We start from the raw sequence: 23,516 nt of genomic DNA on the forward strand, positions 1-23,516 counted from the left end.
ATGGATTGATGACGAGCTACGTACAAAAATGTAATGATGCGATTGAAGAATGGGGGAATTTACTTTTCCAAAATAATGCATAAACAAAATCATAAACTTTCCTGGAACTGTATATAGGGGAATGCGGGGCAGTTTGGCCACCTTAAGAAAATCATCGCTAATGATACTAAATTCAGTTGAAAAATAGAATTACTTTTATCAAATGAATAGTTTTAAACTCTATTTGAATGAGCGGCGTCGGTGGTGAAGTGGTGAGCGTAATTACTTCTAACAGCAGCAGGCCTGGGTTCAAACACAGTCGGCGCCGCCGGGATGTTCTAAGGCATAACATCTCTGATCACGCCTACCTTCGGAAGGGAAGTAAAGCCATTGGTCCTCGGTCTATGAGTTTGATGGGTCTATACATAGGGTCCAGGTGTAGGAGCTGCCTCCCTGGTGTCGGTAGCATTGGTGCTCAGCACCGGAAAACGAGATCTACGGAAAACAAATCAAGGGAAAAAAAGCCCCATTTGAATACAAATTGAATAAACTTTTGAATCTTATAATAGAAGATTTAAAAAGTAAGTTTTGTAAGCGAAATAAAACCGTTGGGGTACAATAAGAATATTCTGTTCTCTTGAGGCTTTATGGAGAGTTTTGAATAGCATAACAAGATTTAAAAGACACATTTACTTTCTGTAGAATAAATTAAATTTTAGAAGTACTGCCTATTTTATGCTAAAATTTGTTCAGTCTTTCCTTGATTTGTTTTCATCGATCTTGTTTTCCGTGCTGAGCACCAATGCTACCGACGCCAGGGAGGCAGTAATGTAATGTTTATTGAAAACTAGAACAACATCGTGTCATATAAGGAACCAACGACCATTTATATTTAGCTACTGAAGGAATATTAACGATACATTATAAGAAACTATACATAGGGGAAATGGATGTAATGTCGGCCTAAATGCCCCTAATTTGGGCCCATTCATAAATTCAGCAACCGACTAAATTTTAAATAGTGACCAAAAATATCCATTAGTACCGCCCCAATGACGCGTTCATCTAGATAAAATTGATAAATAGCAGATTTTTAGCCATGGGTCCAATCTTAGAGCCATTTTCCCTGTATAGACCTTATTTCTGATTAAGAAATCCTATAACATTTTTAACATTTTGAGTTAATCTTACATTTTTCGAATATTCGCACAAGAGAAAAAAAATTATTTAGACTAAAATAAAACGGATAGTTCAAGTAGGCTTCAAGCATTAAACCTGCAACAGATTTTTTGTAAAATATATTTAAGCGGGTGGCCACATTGCACCATTAGCGAAATTGCCCCACTTTCCCCTATGTCAATAGATGTGTACAGAATGAAGTACTAATACAAATATAGTGAGTCTAATCACTTCAGCACCATGTAGCATTTGCGTCATTCGTGGATTGTTATTCGAAATGGGATTCGAAGTCGTACAGCGTGAGCTACATGAACACATGATGTTTGTATTTGATTCATACACGCGCACATCACATTCGCTTTGTAAAGTGTTTGGCCAGTTTCTAGTGTAAACTAACCAATGATTATCATTGCTTCATTTTGAAAAAAGGGATAAATTTCTTATAGGCCATCGTCCATTTTTTTTTTTTTTTTTTTTTAATTACTTTATTTGTACAGGCTTAATCGAATAAACTTTACAGAGCCAAGTTATTATTTTAATTATACATTAAAAATGTCTTAAATCTAAAATTAAAGGATTTGACCGATTACTCGCGGTCTTCTCGAGGTTAGTGGATGATAATTGTATGGATCGGGAGAGGGAGAAGGAGATTTTAGATATGATTTATGATTCAAAAATTTAACTATTTCTAAAACATGTACTTAATCCTATCAACGTTATATCAACTCTGTAGTTATAAAATTATTACAGAAACAAATATACAAAAAAAAAACAAACAAGCTCACAAAATACACTAGGCCATCGTCTAGTTCGATTCAATATCCCAAAATATAAGACAATGCAAAAAATGGTTGATGACAGTTTAGAGGTTGCACCAGTGCACTGTGGTCAGAAAGGGCATAAAGTGGAGCTTTTTCATAGAGCCTAGCCTTTACATTTTAGCCGTATAGTGTCTTCGGAAGAATTGTTTGTGGGAATGTCAAAAAATTAGTCACGTCTTACTATGCAAAAAATGAAAAAAAAAAAACTAACTTTTTTCTTTGACGATATAGGGGAATCATGTCTTCAGTAAAGTTTTATACCCCGTGCAGACTATGGCTTATATCATGTAACATAGGCTGTCTTGCAATGAACACTCATACATCTAGTTTTCACTGGAAATGCTATGTATGAGTGCACATTGCAAGACAACCTATATTACATGATATAAGCCATAGTCTGTCCGGGGTATTAGATAATGTGAAAACAAACAACTATGTTGTAGACGTCAAAATTCTAAATCCTGTATTTTCAGAGCTGTGGAGCTTTTTCTATGGAAGTTCCCTTAAAATAAGTTTTTTATACTTAACTTCTTTGTATTTCATTTTTCAAGTATACAATATTCTAGACAATTATGAAAACAATAAGATCACACGTTTTTGTTGAAAATCATGCATCGTTATAATCATTCCCTGTAAAGTTATAGCAAATGTTATCTTTATTTTTTCTTTACTTCATGCACTTTTAGGAGAGAATGGGGCAAGCTGGGGCACAAAACCAACTTGTTTTCTTAAAACTTAGCTCAAGTACTATAAAGTTAAGAAGGTTTAGTGCGTCGCTCTCTTCCCATATTTGAGTAAAATAACCTTATTATTTTAGGGTTTTTCATATATATATATATATATATATATACTTACTTAAGTGTCCTGAGCGCCATCCCTGGCGCAAAGGGCCAACGTGAAAGATCTCCATCCTGGGCGATTGTTTGCTTTCGCCTTGACCTGGGCCCAGGTCAAATTCCGGTCGACTTGCTTAATCTCCTTGTTTAGGCTTCGCCGCCATGAGCCCCTGGGTCTGCCTCTGCTGCGATGTCCGGCTGGATTCCAATCCAGCGCTTGTTTGCAGATTTCATTTCCGCTCTTCCGTAGAGTGTGGCCAACCCACCTCCACTTACGTTCCCGAATTTCTGTCGATATCGGCTTCTGGTGACACCGTCGATGGAGCTCGGCATTCGAAATCCAGTTGTGAGGCCACCAAGCACGAATTATATACCGCAGGCATCGGTTGATGAACACCTGCAGCTTCTGTGTGATCTCCGCTGATACGCATCATGTTTCGCTAGCGTACAGCAGTACAGATTTCACGTTAGAGTTGAAAATTCGGATCTTCGTGCGGAGACTAATCTGATTTGACTTCCAGATGTTTCGTAAACTCGCAAAAGCAGCCCTTGCCTTCTTGATCCGTGCACCTATGTCACTCTTGGTTCCGCCGTCCGACGCTATCTGGCTGCCAAGATATTGGAAACTTTCAACCTTCTCCACTTCCTGACCAGCTACCGTAAAATTGGATGGATTTCCCGTGTTGATATCCAACGATTTAGTCTTGCTGACGTTGATGTTGAGACCTGCCGCTGAGGAGCGTTCGGCGAGATCGTCGAGCTTACTCTGCATGTCAGAACGCCGTTGTGATACTAAAGCAACGTCATCCGCCAAATCTAGGTCGTTTAGATGCTCCATTGTAATAGGCTGCCAGAGCAACCCACGGTTCGGCACACGGTCGATCGCACCAACCATTATCTCGTCGATTACGATGAGGAACAGTAGCGGTGATAGAATACATCCTTGCCTCACTCCAGCGACTACCCGAATAGGGTCAGATAGGGCTCCGTTGTGCAGCACCCTGCACGTGAAAGCCTCATACTGAGCTTCGATGAGGTTGACGATTTTATCCGGAACTCCCTTGCGCCTTAGGGCGCCCCACAGGTTTTCGTGGTTGAGTCGGTCGAAAGCTTTTTCGTAGTCAATGAAAACCAAGTAAAGGGACTCTTGGAATTCGTTGACCTGCTCCAAGATTATGCGGAGCGAAACAATATGGTCCACACAGGATCTTCCAGCACGGAATCCCGCCTGCTGCCGTCGGAGAGTCGCGTCGATCTTCTCCTGTATCCGGTTGAGGATAACTTTGCATAGAACTTTGAGAACACAACACAGTAACATAATGCCACGCCAGTTATCGCATACAGTTGGGTCCCCCTTCTTTGGGACCTTCACTAAGACGCCCTGCATCCAGTCAGCCGGAAAAGTCGCGGTGTCCCAGATATTGCAGAATAGTTGATGCAACATTTGTGCAGATAGCATGGGGTCAGCTTTGAGCATCTCTGCTGATATGCGATCGACCCCGGGAGCCTTGTTGGATTTCATGGTTCGGATAGCAGCTTCGATCTCCGGTAGGGATGGCGCCTCAGAATTGACGCGAGTGATGCGTCGCACTCTTGGCGGTTCATGCCGAGATGTTGATGGCTGGTTGACCGACGAAACTTGTAGAAGCTGTTCGAAGTGTTCAAACCAGCGTTTCAGCTGATCAGTGGGGTCGGTGAGCAACTGACCAGTCGCGTCCTTCACTAGCATCCTAGGATTCATCCTTGCTCCACTCAGGCGTCGTGAGATATCGTAGAGGAGACGGATATCGCCTGTTGCTGCGGCTTTCTCACCTTCATCGGCTAGGGAGTCCACCCACGCTCGCTTATCCCGCCTACACGAGCGCTTCACTTCCTTCTCGAGAGCCGAATACAGTTGGCGGGCCTGGTTCTTCGCTCCTCTGGTTCTCGCCCGCTCTATCGCGGCTTTTGCATTTCTCCGCTCCTCTATCTTCCTCCAGGTGTCATCCGTGATCCACTCCTTTCTCTGAGCGCGCAGCTCGCCCAGGTTGTTTTCACTCGTTTCAGTAAAGGCATCCTTGATCGCCGTCCATTGCTCTTCTACGCTGCCACCATCAGGAATATCCGCAGCTCTGGTCTCCAGTTCCTCGACGAATGACCTTTTTACTGCTGGATCTTCCAATCGGCGTGTGTTGAATCGCCGTCCGAGCCGCTCCTCCCGCCGCTGGACCCGCGCGATACGAAGGCGGATCTCTCCAACGAGGAGATGGTGGTCAGACGCGATGTCGGCACTGCGTTTGTTCCGAACGTCAAGAAGGCTCCTTCTCCATTTTCGGCTGATGCAGATGTGGTCGATTTGATTTTCGGTATGTCCATCACGGGAAACCCACGTGACTTTGTGCACTGGTCGATGGGGGAAGAGCGAACCCCCGATCACCATGTCGTTATTGCCACAAAACTCTGCCAACAGCTCACCGTTTTCGCTCATTTCGCCAAGACCATGGCGCCCCATGACACGCTCATAATCCGTGTTGTCGGAGCCGATCTTCGAAATGAAGTCGCCGATGTAGATCTTGATGTCACCTCTCGGAATTTTATCCACGACTGCATTCAGTTGACTGTAAAAGTTCTCTTTGTCCTGTAACTCGGCAGCATCGGTTGGCGCATAACATTGGATTATGGTTAGGTTACGAACCCGCGTTCTGAATCTGGCAACGATTATCCTCTCATTGATAGGTTCCCACTTGATGAGCGCCGCATTTGCTTGGGCGCTAAGCAGGAAACCAACTCCACGGTGGCGGGGAGCGTTTTCACCTCGAATACCAGAATAGAGTAGTACCTGTCCCGACGGCAGCTTGTGTTCTCCAAAGTTTGGCCAACGGACTTCGCTTAGTCCCAGGATTTCGAGCTTCATGCGTCGAGCCTCGCTGGCGAGTTGTGCCAGCTTCCCCTGTTGGGCTAGCGTTAGTACATTCTATGTTCCAATTCTTGTCCGTTGTTTTGCGCTAAAAGTCGTTGCCGTAATATCAGTCCGTGATCTTTCTCTATTGGTTTCTGTAACAGTTGTAAAGTTTCGGGGACAGTAGGTAGTTAGCCTAAGGTCTCCTATCCGCCGTGATGGGGCTGCCATCTTGGGTATAGCTTTCGGGGATAAGCATTTCTTGTTTCAGCCGCTGGATGCCAGGCAGACGCTGTTTGAGCCGCACCTCCATGGTGGACAGACGCTCAGTTATTGTGTAGATGGGGCTGCCATCTTAGATTTAGCTGACACAATACAGCATTTCTTATTCAGCCGCTGGATGCCAGTCAGACGCTGTTTGAGCCGCACCTCCATGGTGAACAGACGCTCAGGCCGTGTAGGCCGAACCCGAATATAAATATATATATATTTTTTTTTTTTTTTGGTTTTTTATAGGATAATTTTTGTTTTCTTCTATATTTGAAGTATATAATGTTGTAAAAAATCATTAAAACAGTAAAAATACATGTTTTTGTTGAAAACCGTTAGTCTCTATAGTAATGCCATGCAAAGTTATAGCATATTTGAGCTAAAGCTCGCCTAACGATTCGTGATTTTCAACGTTCTTATTTTCTTTATAATTGTCTAGAACATTGAATACTTGAAACATTAAATACAAAAAAATTGAGTATAAAAAACTTATTTTAAGGGAACTTCCATAGAAAGAGCTCCATTACTCTGAAAATACAGGATTTAGAATTTTGACGTCTGCAACAAAGTTGCTTGTTTTCACATTATCTAAAACTATGCTGGAGACATGATTCCTCTATTTCTTCAAAGAAAAACCCGAATTTATCCACCTATGGTGTGATCAGACCCTTCTTACTTATTCAAGTTTATTTATTTTATTGTCATTATCAGTGACCAAGCCCCCCACCCCCGTGTCATCCAGTGACGCTACGCCACTGCCTGGGGGTAGCCGGAATATATCCGGGTGTAGTCTATTTGGTGAGGCTACCAATCACCTTATCATCGTATTTTAATGTGATTTAATGGGTTTTAATTAAATTCATATTCAAGCAACTTCCCCGGGGTACCCGGAACATGTCCAAGTGTGTCCAATGTGGTCTGGAACACTTAACACGACTTGCATTGATCTTATTTTTGAATTCTGTAGTAATTTGATGTGCCGCATGATGGTTTTAATACGTTTTCCGTTAAATCCAGCGTGAAGGCCCATATTCACCGGATCTTATTCCGGCCATATCTCCGGAACCGGTTCACCGGTTCATAGCGTTCAATGGGACCCCAAGACCTATCATTTGGCGCCGAGTTTGTCCAAATCGGTTGAGCGGTTGCTGAGAAACGTGAGCGCATTCATTTCCTTACATACACACACACATACACACATACACACGTACACACACACACACATGTTCCGACATGTTCCGATCTCGTCGAGCTGAGTCGAATGGTATATGACACTCGGCCCTCCGGGCCTCGGATCGATAGTCGGTTTTTCAAGTGATATCTATACCCTTCTTTGTAAGAAGGGTAAAAAGTTAGTTTTAATTTTAATTTTTTGAATTTTATTTTTGGGTTGTTGAACCACTGCCCATTACTGTTCGTATCATGCAGGCTGACCACCATTTAATGAGTGGACATCTAATTGCCTGGACACATCCTTTCCCAGTCAGGTATGATATGGTTTATGAAACCAACTACCTTTCCAGGATTAGCAGACCAAATTCCACTAGGTTCTAAGATAACACTACAAAAAAAATTTAGATCTACGCCTGTGTAATGCACCGCAACTGCAGAGCAGATGTTCCGAGGTTTTACGTTCTATGCTACAGAAACGGCAGATATCGCTCTGAACCCGACCAATGTTCTTCAAGTGATATCTACTCGGACAGTGCCCAGCTACTAGGCCAGTGTATATACTAAGAGGCCGTTTATTGAGCTCAAAGAGCTTTTTGGTATGTGTTACATTTGGAGTTATAAATCTTTCCGACTGGCCATCACCCTTTGTTCTTCCCAGCGTTTGAGTTCCATTTTTACCGTACACTTTGATATTCCACAGTATGGTTCTGGGCCAATAAGTGGTGAATTGGAACCTAATTTTGAGAGATCGTCTGCCCTTTCATTCCCTTCAATGCCACAGTGTCCAGGAACTCAATATAAGTTTACTGAGTTCTGTTTGCACAGTTGTCGCAACAAGAGAATACATTCTCAGACAATCTTTGATGTACATTTGTAAACACGAAGCGCTTTTAGTGCTGCTTGACTGTCAGAAAAAAATACAGATATTTGCACATCTATATTTTCTCCTTAGGCAAACACTTACACATTCAAGTATGGCCACGATTGCCGCTTGAAACACTGTTGGACAATGTCCCATCGCTACTGAAATATTTGTCCCAGGGCCAATGATTCCTGCACCTGTTTATGTTCCAATTTTTGAGCCATCTATGAAAAATATGATTGAACCTTGACGAACGCTATTACCACCGACTTCCCAATCCGAACGCAACATTTCACATACGTTGAAGGGAGTGTCATAATTGTCCTCTGGTTTCATCCAGTCTCCATTCATACTCATCACTGGTCCTCTTTGGAAGTATTGTAAAATGCTTAGGTGATCAATCAGGTCACCAGGCATGACTATTTTAGAGCTTTTGAGCCTTAGAGTTCTTCTTTCGGCTTCTAGTTGCACGTATTCATGCAAGGGCAGTAGATTGAGAATTGCATCTAACGCTTTTGATGGGGTGCTGCGCATCGCGCCCGTTATAGCAATACATGCTACACGTTGTAGTTTTGCCAGCTTCCTCTGTGCGGTAGCCTCTTTCGTTTTTGGCCACCACACTATCGAAGCATAAGTTACTTTTGGACGGATTAGTGATGTGTAAATCCACATGGTCATTGTTGGTTTCATACCCCATTTTCTACCAATGGTTTTGAAGCATAACCACAGGGCTCTGATTGCTTTGTTGATCACAGAATCAATCTGAGCATTCCAATTCAACTTGGCATCCAATATAACTCCTAGGTATTTGACCTGTTCACTAAGATGGATCTTTTCTCCTAACAAGCTTGAACTCCTTTAGGTTGAACTTCCTCTTTCTAGTAAAAGGAACGATTACTACTTTTGACGGATTAATGTTTAGGCCCTCCTTAATACACCAAGATTGGGTAAACTTTAGAGCCTATTGCATTCTTTCTGAAATGATAGCGTCAAACTTTCCTCAAACTACGATGACTAATTTTTGACATTTTATGGGAAATATTCAAATTCTTCCTAAGACACTATATGGCTAAAATGTAAAGGCTAGGCTCTATCAAAAAAGTTCCACTTCGGCCGTTTTGGATTGAAGTTTGTATGGAGATTTCCGTGAATTACTATGGAAAATTATTGAGTTTCACCCACATTGCCTTAGCTTTAGTTGTAGTTGTTCAAACAATGACAATGTTCTGATGTAATTGGCGTTGTTGTCTTGCATATTTTAATCTGTCAATCTATCATATTTTGTCATTTTTTCGTATTTCTATCTTTCTCGATATGCTTTCAAACTGATTGTAACATCAACATGCTTTTTGGTAAATGTTAGAGCAATAACATATTGATGTTTTTCAACATTTGGACCAGTAGAACCAAAGTTAGGGCGATATAAGTGATTTTTAACATTCTTCCATAGTATTTTACATACAAATTTCAAACCATCTGTGCGACCTCTAAACCTTCATTATTCTTTATCATTTTTTAGCACCGGCTCATACTTTGGGGTTATGAATTGAACTGGAAAGTGGCCTATAAGACATTTAACATTTTTTTTCAAAATGAAGTACCCTACTGTGCAGCTATAACATGTTATAAGCCTATCTGACATTTTTATGCTCGCTAATTAGAATTGACACCGCCTTCAACCAGAGGTTGTACAGACTGAACTCTTAACGCTAGACAACACAACAGTTGACCAGTAGGGAAATTTCAGGGTTGCAAAATGTTCCACCGGCTGGAGCAGGAATCAAACCCTCACACTTCGTGGCACTGACAATACGCCTGAACGAAGGGTGACACCGCTAACCGCACTACCCCGAAGCCCACAGTATAACATGATATAACCAAAGAGGTAACTCTAAGACCAGAAGGTCCCGAAGAAACGAGCTCAACTGTTTGGCTCAGCTCTGGTACAATCTTCGGTCCCATGCTAATCGATGCACCCCTCAAAACATATGAAAATCCACGAACACCTCATTTTATCTGTCAAACTTTCATAGCGAATCAAAACAAACATAGTGTAGTACTAGAATTTCGACTAGAATGGGGTACGTTAATCGATTTGCTTGGGACCAATAGGCTAGTCAAGTAGTGAGCCAATTTACAATCGTTAGTTTCGTATTGATTGTTGATATAACTCTGTAGTCGAATGCCTTGTTCAGACTACAGAGTTATAACATGTTATAGCGCAATCTTGATGGTGGTTTCTGTGTTGCAATTATTTGACAACTGTTATAACTCTGTAGTCTGAATGTACTATTAAGCGCTGGCCAGACTGAGCAGTTATAACATTTGTTGATATTTGATGCTTGTGAGCTGTTTGTACCGGGTTCGATTGTAGAAGTTGTTTCTCGATGACCGTTATTAACAGCAGAAGAATTAGTAGGTACCTGATGCTTAGTACACATACAATCTAGCTCAATAAAATCTCAAACAGCAGATTATCTCGGCATCATTACCTGATATCTCTGCAAAATATCTATTTGTTCGCAGAATTTCAGCAATTGTTTTACTGAATCTCAGCAAAATAAATTGCAGAACTATTTACTTGGCTGTGTAATTTGAATACAATTTAAGTGTGTACGAGACTCCAGGATCGCTTTGCGAGTCTTGCTTTCCCTAAAATTGGATTTGTGATTTTCACCACAATTCGAACATTTAAATTTCTTACGATCTTCCTTCACAGGACAGACGTTCTTTGCGTGAGAGGAATCACCAAAGTTCATCATTGGAGTAGCTAATGGGGGTGCCAAGGGGCCAGGCCCTCTAAAAAATTATCTAGATCCCCCCCCCAGAATTGTTGGTGTTTTTTTGACACGCCGGTATTTTGTCAAGCTTGTCAAGTTCGATGTTACAATTTAACAGCCACAAACAACGATTTTTTTAAAGTCCCTTAAGTTGACTACTCTTCTTGTGTTCTGGATTAGAAGAAACGATTTTGAGAAATAATATTATATCGATATTTAATCGATGGCATACTAACACGTCTTCAGGCTCTACAAATTGGCCATGAGCCCAGGGATTTTTCAACTTTCAGGACGAAAACTTCAGGAAACTTCGTAAAACTTCAAGGACTTCTAAGAAGTACAGGAAACATCGTAGAAATTGAGGAAACTTAGAAGAAATTGTGGGAACTTCATAGATCTTCCAAAAAAATCGTAAAAGCAAGGATCTTGAAAAAGTTTTAAAAACTGCGTGCAAGTGGAAAATTTATTTATATTAGCTTGAGGAGCTTCGTAGAAGTTAAGGGAACATTTTTTTTTTTTTCAGGGAAGCTCATTATTAATCTGGAACCTCTATATAATTTCAGGGCACTTTTGTCAAGCCTCATTGACATAGAATAGCCGTGGAAATTACGTACACATTCAAGAAATTTCGTTCATAGAACTCGCGAGAAACGTAGAAGTGCAGCAAACTTTGTAGAAGGAATTCTGAAAAAAACTCAGGGAATTTTGTACAAGAAATTTCTAAGAACTTAAGGGATTGTAGCTTCAGTTAAGGGAACTTTGTTGCAGTTTGTCAGAGATCTTACTTCAACTTAGCTCCATGAACTTCTTGGAGGCTATGGGAACTTCGTTAAATTTCAAGAACCTTTCCAGATGTTCAAGAATATTTGTAGATGATGGGTGTCTTTCCAGAAGTGCAAAGATACTCAGAGATCTTCGTGGAATTACGAGAGACGTAAAAAATGTGGGATTTGGAATAATTTCAGAGAACATCGTAGAAGTTGAGGAAATTTTGTAAAACTTAAGGGAGTTTTGTGGATGTTCAGTAAACATTGTATAAGTTACACGATATTCTTCGAGACATTCTTCCTAGACAGCAGGAAATATTCAAAAGATCTCCATATAGACGAAGATATTTGTAAAGTTCTCTGGATATTTTTTCAATGTTGATCAAGTTTTAAGGATCTCAAACTGTTTAAACATTGAAATATGCTTTCAAGCCTGTATGTTGTTCAGACAGTATTCAAAAGTTTCCCAGCTAATTTAATCTAAAGCTAATGAGATTTGAAATCAAATGGCAGTGTTCACTCGGCTGTCGACAGAAGCAGACCACTCTCAATGTGTGTCACGCGATCGTCTGTTTACTCGGCAGCAACCATTGTTTGGTCCTCCTCATTGCTCTCCATCAGCAGTTCTTTCTTCAGCTCTGTAAAGTTAGTTCGATTGTGCCTTATCAAATAAATTAATAAACAAACAAAAAAGAAATCAAATGTTAAGATTTTTCGAATTTTTTTATATTGTTTTTTCTTACTGTCTTATCTCGAAGAATTTTCCTCTCAAAAATGCTGTAAGTCTTAGAATCTAGGTTAGTTCCCAAGATCTTGAATTAATAATTTTGAATTTCAAGAAATTCAAAGCTTATCTAAGTAAAAAAAAAAAAGTGATATCAAAACCTAGCTTTAATCCCTATAATTTATTTTGAACGAAATTTAATCGAATTTTTTTCTGGCATATTTTTTTGTGGAGTTTTTATGAAATTTTTTATTAGGTCAAACATATTATAGTTATTGAAATTCTTATTACGTTTGTTTTAATATTCATATACTAGTTTTTATAAATGAAATAACTGTCTAGGAAGGATTTCAATTTTAATTTAGTTAGAATTTAGGTAGTTAGAATTATGAAAATTGATCTAATTTCGTTGAATTTTATTAACATTTGTAATCGAAGAATTAATGTTTACAATCTGATCATTTTTTTTAGTTACAAAATCCTTTAAACATATGGGTTTGGGATCTCAAAACTATATTTATTTTAGTATTCATAATGTTAAGAATTATGCATGGACATAAATCTTGAACATTTTCCTAAATTCTAAATCCTTAAAGTGAACTTTATTCTGTGTGCACTTTACCATGTTTCAAAGCCAGAATATATAAAATTCAAACTCCTAGCATTTAATTTTGGTTCCTATGTCTGAGATTAACTGATAATTAAATATTCAGAATCTAAAAAAAATCTAGTTACAAAATTCATGGAATCAACTAGCTCTGAGAATTTTATTAAGATTGCTTAAACTTATGAGATCCAAAGCATGAAGAAACGGTCATTTCTCGTTCAAAATCAGTAAGCTTCTAAGGCTCCACAGTAAAAATAATAAAAATTATTGTTTCACCATTAAAATAATAGTAAGCCTCAATGTCAAAAAATTACCCAAAAACAAGATGCCTTGAATTTCATTGAATAGCATCTTGGCGAGTTTTTATTTAACCGTAGTTTAGCAAAGTAAACAAATGCAACAGGCTCCCCCTAGGCCCCCTCCAGATGAATTTTCTAGCTACGTCAATGCAGTTCATGCATTTAGCTAGCATGTAGCAATTTTTTGTTCCATGACCCCATCCCTGGCACTTACTGGGAGAGATTTTGAAAACAGCACGTGATCCCACTTCACTCGAACATGGCTTTTTCTTAGGCCTCAAGGTTGTTTAATTCACTTGACTTGAAATTAACTAAATAAATCACATTAGGAATCCTGTTGCGCGAGGACTTGAACTGACTCAATTCCAAATAAATTTGTCAATTCATCTATGATCTGATCCAGGGATTCAACACTGGGCAGAACTCTCAAGCCAACCTAGAGCAGACGTTCAGTTTTGGTGTCGCAAGTGAAACATTTATGTTGTTTATCAATAAGATACTTGAGAAGACGTTTAAATCCCTCCAAGGAATTAGACAATACACAGCATTCACCCCGCAGGCCAATTTGAAGTGAAAATTTGAACGAATTAACGAAGTTCAAAGCTTCCTTGCGAAGAGCATGGAAATCGGAAGTGGTTACCAAAATACCGGGAGACCTTTTCCTTCTTGGCATCAAGTAGGGAAAGTTTATTAGAATTTTGCCTGGATTATGTAACATTCTCATCATCCGTGAGCATATTAAATTGATTGCTCAAATGCATTTCATGAGAAGGGGTATCAAGAGATTTTCCTTTTCTTTTGCGTTTAGGCGCCATAGTGGCAGAATAAAGCAAACACATACATAGTGGCAGAATAAAGCTTCTCAAAGTCAACTTCCTAGCACATTACTAATTTTCCAACTTGAAATCCAAGCGGGATTACCTCGGAAAGGCTCCAAGCAAGGATCGAGGAGGAATAAGAAAAGAACAAGGTTGTTGGTAATGTTTGTCACTGAGAAGTGTTGTTTAAATATGTTGAAGCTTTAGGTAGCAGTAACACTTCCTTCAGCAAAAATAAAATAGATTTACACAGCAAGGGAGCGTTACGAGTGGCCTAGTGCAGATGCTCACTACGTTGAGAAAGGCGTTATGTTTCAAATACGATGGCCATCCCGTGAAACTCAGTGAATCATTAAGAACACAAACTTTTCCTCGTTGCCGTTGGGTCATTTTATAGATCTTGTACTCAAAGGTATCAAGTACATTCACAACTAATTCGGGTTGAATTTTAAGGCCACAAAAGACTTTTCTTCTAATGTAATCAAATATAATATAACACCAACGCAGCCAGTTCTTGAAAGCATCCTGGAAAATGATATATATATCTACATCATTTTTCTTGTCTATTTGATACATGTTTCACATCGATGATGCGTCACACATATCAAAACGGCCAGGCCTACTGTGTAGCATTTAAGGGGCAAGATGATTCAGAAAACATCGGGCCTGTATGGATTGAAGATTTAAACACGATGCTTCAGAATCCAATAAATGGATGAAACGTGGACATCTCGTACCGTACGTTCCGATTTTGATAATTATATGATTGGTCGGTCGTTGGAAGCATCAAAGCTGAAAGGTTAAGTGATGCTTCATTTTCTTCTGACGGCTGGGCACTAACTCTTTTCCTAGCCTTTTTTTTTATTTCTTTATTTGTTCCAAATTCAAAATAAATTACATTTCATTTTAACCTAGGTGCTCCAGTTACTGCAGTAACGTACCAGCCTTAATTGTTATGATATATTTCTAAGTGTTTTTACATTGTTCATGTCTTGGCAATTCAGTATTTTAAACAGGTTTTTTTTTAAACCTGCATGTCAGTATAACAATTGATATCTTAAAACAAAAAACTAAAACTAAATCTTATCTAAGTATAAAGGGAATTAATCGTTGCAATTGATGATTGCAACGATTTTTGCCTGAAGTTATTAATTATTTAGTTGGACATTTGTTCTAAAGTCTCAACATTCGAAATTCTATGTACTTCGGTAGTACTGTACCAGGGAGGCAACTTCAAAATCATTTTCAGAATTTTGTTCTGAATCCTTTGAAGTGCTTTTTTCCTGGTAGTGCAGCAACTAGACCATATTGGCACAGCGTAAAGCATGGCCGGTCTAAAAACTTGTTTAAATATTAGAAGTTTATTCGTCAGGCAAAGTTTGGATTTCCTGTTTATAAGAGGATACAAACATTTTATATATTTGTTACATTTGGCTTGAATGCCCTCAATGTGATCTTTAAAAGTTAATTTTTGGTCAAGTATTAATCCAAGATATTTCACTTGGTTTGACCAGGAAATTGGAACTCCGTTCATAGTGACTATGTGACTACTACTAGGTTTCAAAAACGAAGCTCTAGGCTTGTGTGGAAATATTATAAGTTGAGTTTTGGAAGCGTTGGGAGAAATCTTCCATTTTTGTAAATAAGAAGAGAAAATATCTAAACTTTTCTGCAGTCTGCTGCAAATATCACGAAGACTTCTTCCTTTAGCGGAAATGCCTGTGTCATCAGCGAACAAAGATTTGTGGCAACCCTGAGGCAAATCAGGGAGGTCCGAAGTGAAAATGTTATACAATATAGGCCCAAGAATGCTACCTTGAGGAACTCCTGCTCTAACAGGTAGTCGATTGGATTTGGAATTTTGATAATTTACCTGCAGAGTTCTGTCAGTTAAATAATGTTGAACTAATTTCATAATGTAAAGTGGAAAATTAAACTTTTTCAATTTAGCAATCAAACCTTCATGCCAAACACTGTCGAATGCTTTTTCTATGTCTAGAAGAGCAACTCCAGTTGAGTGGCCTTCAGATTTGTTTGAACGAATTAAATTTGTAACTCTTATGAGTTGATGAGTAGTTGAATGCCCATGGCGAAATCCAAACTGCTCATCGGCAAAAATTGAGTTCGTATTGATGTGAAGCATCATTCTATTCAAAATTATCTTTTCAAAAAGTTTACTTATTGAAGAAAGCAAACTTATTGGGCGGTAGCTAGAAGCTTCAGCTGGATTTTTATCCGGCTTCAAAATTGGAACAACTTTCGCATTTTTCCATTTATCAGGAAAGTATGCCAAATGGAAACATCTGTTAAATAATTTTACCAAGAAAGACAAGGTACTCTCGGGGAGTTTTTTGATGAGGATATAGAAAATTCCATCATCACCTGGAGCTTTCATATTTTGAAACTTTTTAGTTATAGACCTTACTTCGTCCAAATCAGTCCCCCAGGAATCATCAAAAATATTTTCCCGAGAGAAAATATTCCGAAAATCCCGAGCAACCTGATTCTCAATAGGTTTGTCCTAGCCTTTTATGACTTATGGCTATAGCGCCATTACTCGCTTTTTGAAAAGAGAAGAGGGAAAGGAAAAAGAGAAGGGCAAAGGGAAAAGGATTATGTGAAATCTATGAACATACACAATATTTTTGATTTGAAATATACAATATAGAAATGCGGAACAGCGCGGTGGTCACTACCCGAGTCTTGTCACTATTATCAAGTCATATAAAAGTAACAAGGGCTAAAATGTGATCTTTGACTACTGGAAAATCCTGATTCCCTAGTTTGAAGTTGTCACGACTAGGACTCGGCGGTAGATCTTATACCAGTAACGCACCACAAAAAGGTGATCTCCGAACGTTACTGGTTTGAAAAGATAAAAATTCACAAAATGAAACGAACTCACCAAGTTTAGCCAATTGAACCTGAAGGCTGCCTGACATGTGTTGATGTAGAACAATAAATGATGGGACGAATGATGAGACGCCTCGTGGAGGCTCTACTTGGCTTCGGAACAGTTTCTCAGTGGCAAATAATAGGGACTTAGAATGAGGCACTTGAAATTGCCTCTTGGGCCTGGTTATGGCTAGATCAGCAACCGATTATAGATAAAAAAAAAAACTCCACGCAAAAACAAACGTCAGGTTCGAACACACGCACAGCCTACTTTTCAAGGCCACAAAATACTCTTCTTCTCTAAATAACTCCGGTCGAAAATTTCCACACGTTTCCCATCCCAGAATGGTACTAATCAAGACCAATCAAATGGCATTTGTACATACAGTCTAATCATCTGTTTGAGTAACATGGATTTCAAAGCCTAATCAGGTGGTGGATTTGGAACTCCTTATTTGAACTCACAACCTAACAGACTAGAAAACTAATCAAACAGTATTTTCACAGATAAGCAGACATAACGCTTGCATGTTTTTCATCAAACACGCATTTGTAGGTCAATTTAAATATTTTCTAGTTGACAGTGCCACCGCCTGTGGCGCGCATAATAATTTTCCTTGCGTTTGATGTTTAAACGCTACCGCCATCTGTTGAGCGTAGTGCCCGACAGTGTATTCAACAGATGGCGGAAGTGTTTTGTAACGATATTGTACAGTGAAAATGCGTTATGTCTGTGGTATTTACTTTACTAAAATCAAAGCCATGTGAATCACACAATAATCGACACCACCCTGCACCCGGTGGCCCCGGATAGATGAAACACGCATTCACAAAGAAAAAAAAAACCAAAAGCTCTACATGTACCTCCTCCTCCTCACCCCCTCAATTCACAGACTGTCCGGTCTGTCGCCGTTCGTCGGCGACAACGACATGGCCACCATGAACAACGTCGTGACCAGCAACTACTCGTTCAAGTACAGCTCCTTCGACGCCGTGTCGGAGGATGCGATGGACTTTGTCCGCCAGTTGCTGGTGCGCGATGGCTCCAAGCGGCTCACCGCCAAGCAAGCCCTCAACCACAAGTGGCTCGCCGAGACGGTCCACGACACGACCGAACTATCTATAACAAAGACAAAATTGAAACGTTATGTTATTAAGAAACGGTGGATCAAGGCGGTCAATACGATCATCGCCCTGCGGCGGATGGGTGCCCGGATCGATTTAGATCTGATCTGATCTGATCCAATCCTTAACTAATCCAACAGCAGCAGCAGCAGCAGCATCGACATGCGACCCTGCGGCCAGGGAAAAGACGAACGGCGAGAGGGAGTCGAACGGGTTAATTCAATAGGAATGATATCGTCTTGTTATGTTTCTGTATCCTAGGAAGCTCTCTTCCCGGAGTTTCGGTTTTCTAGCTTGTAAGTAAAAGTGATTGTCCTTGTCACAGTTAAGTGTTGTACTATACTTCGTTATGTATGCTCAACTGCTACGTCATTAACGTTCTAAACACATTTCATACACAAACTTCGATAGGTACACCGCAGCTAAATATTCAAACACGTTTTCAGGACCATGACTCGCACAACTATTTATGTGGAAACCGTGTTCCCAGACACACTCCTTACTTTACACGACTCTATTGCTCTCATACACCTCATACACGTTAGGAATCACGTTTTCAGGTGATTTTACCAGCCAACGAGATGATCTAGGAAATATTATCATACACATTTGTAAATAATTGATTCAATAAAGCAGATTTTAATTGTAGTCAATTAGCATTGTAAGACACCTTCTTTGTATATGTAATCGAAAGGGGTAATTTCCTTAGTACGAGTAATAAATTCTATAAGTAATGAAAAATCACCAACTGTGCAAGTGTTGAACGTTGCTTTTTTTTATTTCACACCGCGGCACCGCCGGCATTCGATGTTTGAGCACGTGTTTTTTTCCCATCTCGAGGGATGCTGCGCACGGTGCCGGAGGACGAGCACGTGTTCGGTGCAACAGCATCTGCATCAGCATCAGCGCACGCGACCTACCGCAAACTGGTTGAACGACAGCGTAAGTTCCAGTTTCCAGACGAAATAAAAAGCTAAATGCAACGAAATTTGTTTCTCTTTCAATTGATGGTTGAGAAAATCCCCCTTTAACTGGCACATGCATTATGGTTCGAAGTTGTTGTTAAGCCGGCGCCGGTGGTGTAGTGGTAAGCGTGACTGCTTTCTAACACCCCAATGGGTCTGGGTTCAATCCCAGCCGAGGTCGGTGGGATTTTTCTGAGGCATAAAAATCTCTGGTCACGTCTTCCTTCGGAAGGGAAGTAAAGCCGTTGGTCCCGGCCCATGAAGCTGCCTTTCTGCACATTCGATTGCCGTCAATGGATGGCAATCGATGTCCGTCGGTGATTGGCACTAGATTGCGGAACAGAGACCGACGTTAAATAAAGGAAATAAGAAGAAGAAGTTGTTGTTAACAGTGATGTACATGTAACGGGTCGCTTAGAAAACGAGACGAGTTCGTCCGGTATCGTATCTCTTCGATCCGAAAGTAGACTACCCAACTAACAATTTTCACAATGTAAACGCTTTACTCATTTCATTTATACAGCCTCAAGCTGTATTCAAACGTTATACGATATGAGGAAACCTTTACTCAACCTCTATACTAGCAAATCTGGCGAACTTAGTCAGCTACTTATGGCTGTTGGAACGGTCGGGAGAAGCTCTTATTGCATATCCATTAACGCTTCTATACAGCTGTTATCCTGCTGTTTAGTTGTGTGTGAACTTGAAAGGCACTTATTCAACCTTTTCCCGGTTACCCAATAATCACTACACAGCTTTCTCTTGAAGCCGGGTTAAATACTGTTTACGCTTTTTTATGAAGGAATTTATTTAGTTTATTTTGCTGTGAATCAAATTAATCGAAATTAGTTACAAATCATCACCAAATTATTTACCCTGCACCGGAACCTGGAATCGAACTCGAGACGACCTCATTGGCAAACCTTGACACTACCAACTGTGCTACGCCAACACTTTGAACTTATGTAAACAAATCAACATTCCCTTCTACAACTAATAGTGCACACGAATCACTTTTCTCGACTAGTTATAAAAGAGCAGAGTAAAAGCTGTAAAACTGCACACGTCTAATAATAAACCTAGTTGACTGTGAAAATGCTTCCGAAGTTGCTCTAACACAGTTTATAAGCTGAGTACAGGTTGTTTAGTAGTTGAAAAAGCACTTTTGATGTTTATGTTATTCAGCAAGAGTGGTTGGTTGTTTAGAAGCCATCAAATGAGTAATATATTCACTTTGTTAGCTTTGTTTTGCAGCTACAAGTTGAAAGTTGATTAGTGTGTGTATAGAAGTGACATTAGCTTTTATTGGCTTATGTTATTCAGTGCGACTGACAAATTGAATAATGGTCGTGAGAAAGTTGAGTAAATGCTCTCCAAAACTATTTTGCTAGCTTTTGCTTGTAGCTGTATCTGCAGCTTCTTTTCAGCTACTTTACAGCACAACGCTGGAAAAGTTGGCTTACAAAGCTGAAAATGTTAGTTGGGCAGCTCGAGAATCTTTTCGTGATTCCCAAGTTTCGATGTGCTTCGATCGACAGCTGATTCTTTCCGATCCGACATAATGCAACTCTGGTTGTCTTAGATTACTTCCACAAGCTCCATCAAAGTCTTTCCAAATTCCTCCTTCATATTTCGAAGCCATACAGTCATCACGAACCTACCTGGGGCAACATTGCGCATCTCGCAACGAAAGACTTTTTGTACGAACGCATGTATGAACAAGTTTTTCGTTTCGAGATGCGCAATGTGGTCCCTGGTCTGGTACAACGTACTCCGACTCCATCGATGCAGTTCTGCAAACGAATTTCCCACGATACTACGATACGCCACAGTACCCAAGTAACAATTTTGGTTTTATGAGGGTTCTGTAGACCATGGTTTAGACTTGTAGAATGCTATAAAATTTCGATAAAACCTGCAATGTTGCTTCATTTTGAAAAAAGTGTTTGCCATCTACAGAAATCCCCTGAATACCGTGGTGGGTGATACCGTCCACCTTCCGAAATGTATCGACTGTCTTCCACCGAATTGAGCAAATTTTTAACGTAGGACTACGCCTTTCTTTACTATACTGGGAATCACATTAAGAAATCGAAAATAAGGCATGTAACAAAAAAGGAAGGTGTTTTCAAACGCATATTTCACCCAAACATTAATGTGAAATATGTCATGCAATATGCCATTCGACGGGGAATTTATCCAGCAATGTTTTGGCATATAGTACAAATAGTGAAAATAGTTAAGTCACTTGTAAGGAGGATCCTGGTAGGGCCTCTAAAATTTTGACTTATGCGCCAGACGCCCTGCTAGCTCTTTGTCCAACCCTACAGCATAATCTTTCTCCAAGTATGTCACCATTCAACATGCTTCCTTCTCAATGTTTAATCCCAAAAGTTTCGCAAATTTGATTTAATAGCTTAAGAATTCAGTTATGATCCACTAAAGGAATCGGAACCCGTTTTATTTATCATGCAATAAAATCATTAATTTATATATTATATTTGATTTCCAAAGTCTATTATGGTGGGTTTAACGTTTCACGGTAATTAAAGAAAAAAATAAAGTGTTGCTTCCTAGACACGACCGCAATATGACGTAGAACTACGCAAATTTGATGTATGATGCATTTTTGAATATTATACTTTATCTTAAATTTTTCAAGTATTCCAATGTTTCGGTTATGGTTTAATGTTGGTTCAAGTATTTTCCTGGAATGTAATAAATTATTAAAATTTAAATGTGGGGTCCTAAACAAGCCGTAATATATATTGGAGTAGCACCCCAGTATAGTTCAAAAAGACGCCATGCATTTTGTGAGAAAAAAAAAACAATTGCCAAAAAATACGTTAATTTGTTTTCAGTAGCTCCATCATTAGTTTTAAATTAGGTCTCTGTAGCAGAGAAGATTGAAGGTTGCATTTTATGATAACGCAACAGGCAGTCATCAAAAGAATCAGAAGACGGTACTTTCAATATTGAACAAAATGTTTATTCATATGTCAGCGAAGTAGGGGAGGAAGGGGTATAACCATAAAGGTAGCTCTAAGACTAGAAGGTCCCGAAGAAACGTGCTCAACTTTTTGGCTCAGCTCTGGTACTATCTTTGGTCCCAAGCTAATCGATGCACCCCTCGAAACATAGGTAAATCCACGAACCCCTCATTTTATCTTTCAACCTTTATAGCTAATCAAAACAAATATAGTGTAGTACTAGGGTTACTGATTCGAGCACTTTGGTTGCATGCTTCGAAGGCGCAAATATATACTAAAAATAGGGTTGTAAATGAAACTCTGAGTTTTCTGAATCTCCTGAACTGAATTGAATTTCTTTGAACACATATGTATATTATACTCTATTATCTGCTGACCTTCCTGAAGATCTGAACTGAGTTTTAAAATGGTTCCATTAACCTGCCTAAACTCCTCCGATGTTCCGTGGGCTACTCTGGAGAAGTTGACTGAACTTCGGAAAAGTTAATGGAACTTCAGTCCCAATTTATCCGCCAAAAGCCATCGATGGCGTTCAATTCGATAATTGAAGTCCTAAAGGGCATCGCACACGTTTCTAGCAGGTGATACTCAACTACACAATTAAACATGTTTTATGTTACATAAAAACAGTATGATAATAAATCTTTTGTACGTATCCTTCCTTCAAATCTGCATAAAATTTGAAGTGTGTCAGAAACTTAACCTATATGATCACTAGCACTGGATTAGATGAGAGATGATTACCTCTCGCAAATGTGTAACCCCAAAAGGGAATCTCTACTCCACAAAACTGAACTCGGTTCCACTCAAGAGATGCTCATTTCATATGCCGGCAAATCATTTCATCAATGTAATGAACGGCCTCTTTCTGATCCAACGCTTGCAGGATGCCTGTCAAATTTTCGAGTTTCATTTTCTGCATCTGTAACGATGAAAACTGTTAATCATTCTGAAACTACAGATCGCGTTGCGCAAAAGTACCTCAAAATAGTTCAACAACATGCCAGCAGGATTGACCGACTCTTCCCAGATCGTGAAGAATGCATTGAAGTCCAGCAGCGATCCCACATCTCGCCACAAATGTTGCCGATTCAACAGCCCACACAGGTGGGACAGGCACTCCTCGTCGAACAGATATCCGGCACCCTCATCGAGCGTGCTGCTGTACGGTACATTCTCCAAAGGAGTCAACGTAGGTTCCTGATTCGAATTCGTATGCTCCTCCAATACCCGTATCACTTCCACCCGGTTACAGTTTACGTTGATCGAATCAAACACGGTTTCTGTCCGGAACTCATTCCGGGGATGGTGGTTCTCGTCCTGCTCCGTTTCATCATCCTCCTCGTCCGTTAGATGTTCTTTTTCCAACAGCCCTCCGGGATTGTAGCGAAGCAACTCCGTAACGATCAACTTGTTAATCGAGTTTGCCAAGTGCCTTGCATTGGCCAACTGCAACGGGGTGTAGCCGGCATTGTTCGGTACTACGCCTAATAATTTGTCTACATTTTCCAGAATGTAGTTGACCATGTCCAGAGAATTCTGTGGAGA

General features: G+C 39.8%; 2 protein-coding genes across 4 annotated transcripts in view; one reads left to right on the top strand and one right to left on the bottom strand.

The window, feature by feature from the left end:
- LOC135708446 (myosin light chain kinase, smooth muscle-like) overlaps positions 1 to 18,754 on the top strand; it is a 109,870-nt gene extending 91,116 nt beyond the window's left edge. The window contains exons 6-7 of one of the 2 annotated variants that reach the window (XR_010518295.1): positions 17,782 to 18,309; positions 18,460 to 18,754. Coding sequence is in view for 1 of the 2 variants with exons in the window: in XM_065230563.1 (XP_065086635.1) it covers positions 17,782 to 18,124 (343 nt within the window). In the remaining variant the exon portion in view is untranslated. Of the gene's footprint in view, positions 1 to 17,781 lie in introns of both variants that reach the window. The other variant, XM_065230563.1, reaches the window with a different exon arrangement.
- A 3,343-nt stretch (positions 18,755 to 22,097) lies between these two features.
- Rel (Relish) overlaps positions 22,098 to 23,516 on the bottom strand; it is an 83,461-nt gene continuing 82,042 nt past the window's right edge. The window contains exons 8-9 of one of the 2 annotated variants that reach the window (XM_065230406.1): positions 22,950 to 23,507; positions 22,098 to 22,890 (exon numbers count right to left, since the gene is read on the bottom strand). In XM_065230406.1, the coding sequence (XP_065086478.1) occupies positions 22,786 to 22,890; positions 22,950 to 23,507 (663 nt within the window). In that variant the 3' untranslated portion in view covers positions 22,098 to 22,785. The remainder of the gene's footprint in view (positions 22,891 to 22,949; positions 23,508 to 23,516) is intronic. The other variant, XM_065230407.1, reaches the window with a different exon arrangement.

The sequence above is a fragment of the Ochlerotatus camptorhynchus genome, unplaced genomic scaffold (assembly GCF_037179485.1).
Source record: "Ochlerotatus camptorhynchus isolate MF236.1 unplaced genomic scaffold, CSIRO-AGI_Acam_v1.1 ptg000330l, whole genome shotgun sequence".
In the NCBI taxonomy this organism is placed as follows: Eukaryota; Metazoa; Arthropoda; class Insecta; order Diptera; family Culicidae; genus Ochlerotatus; species Ochlerotatus camptorhynchus.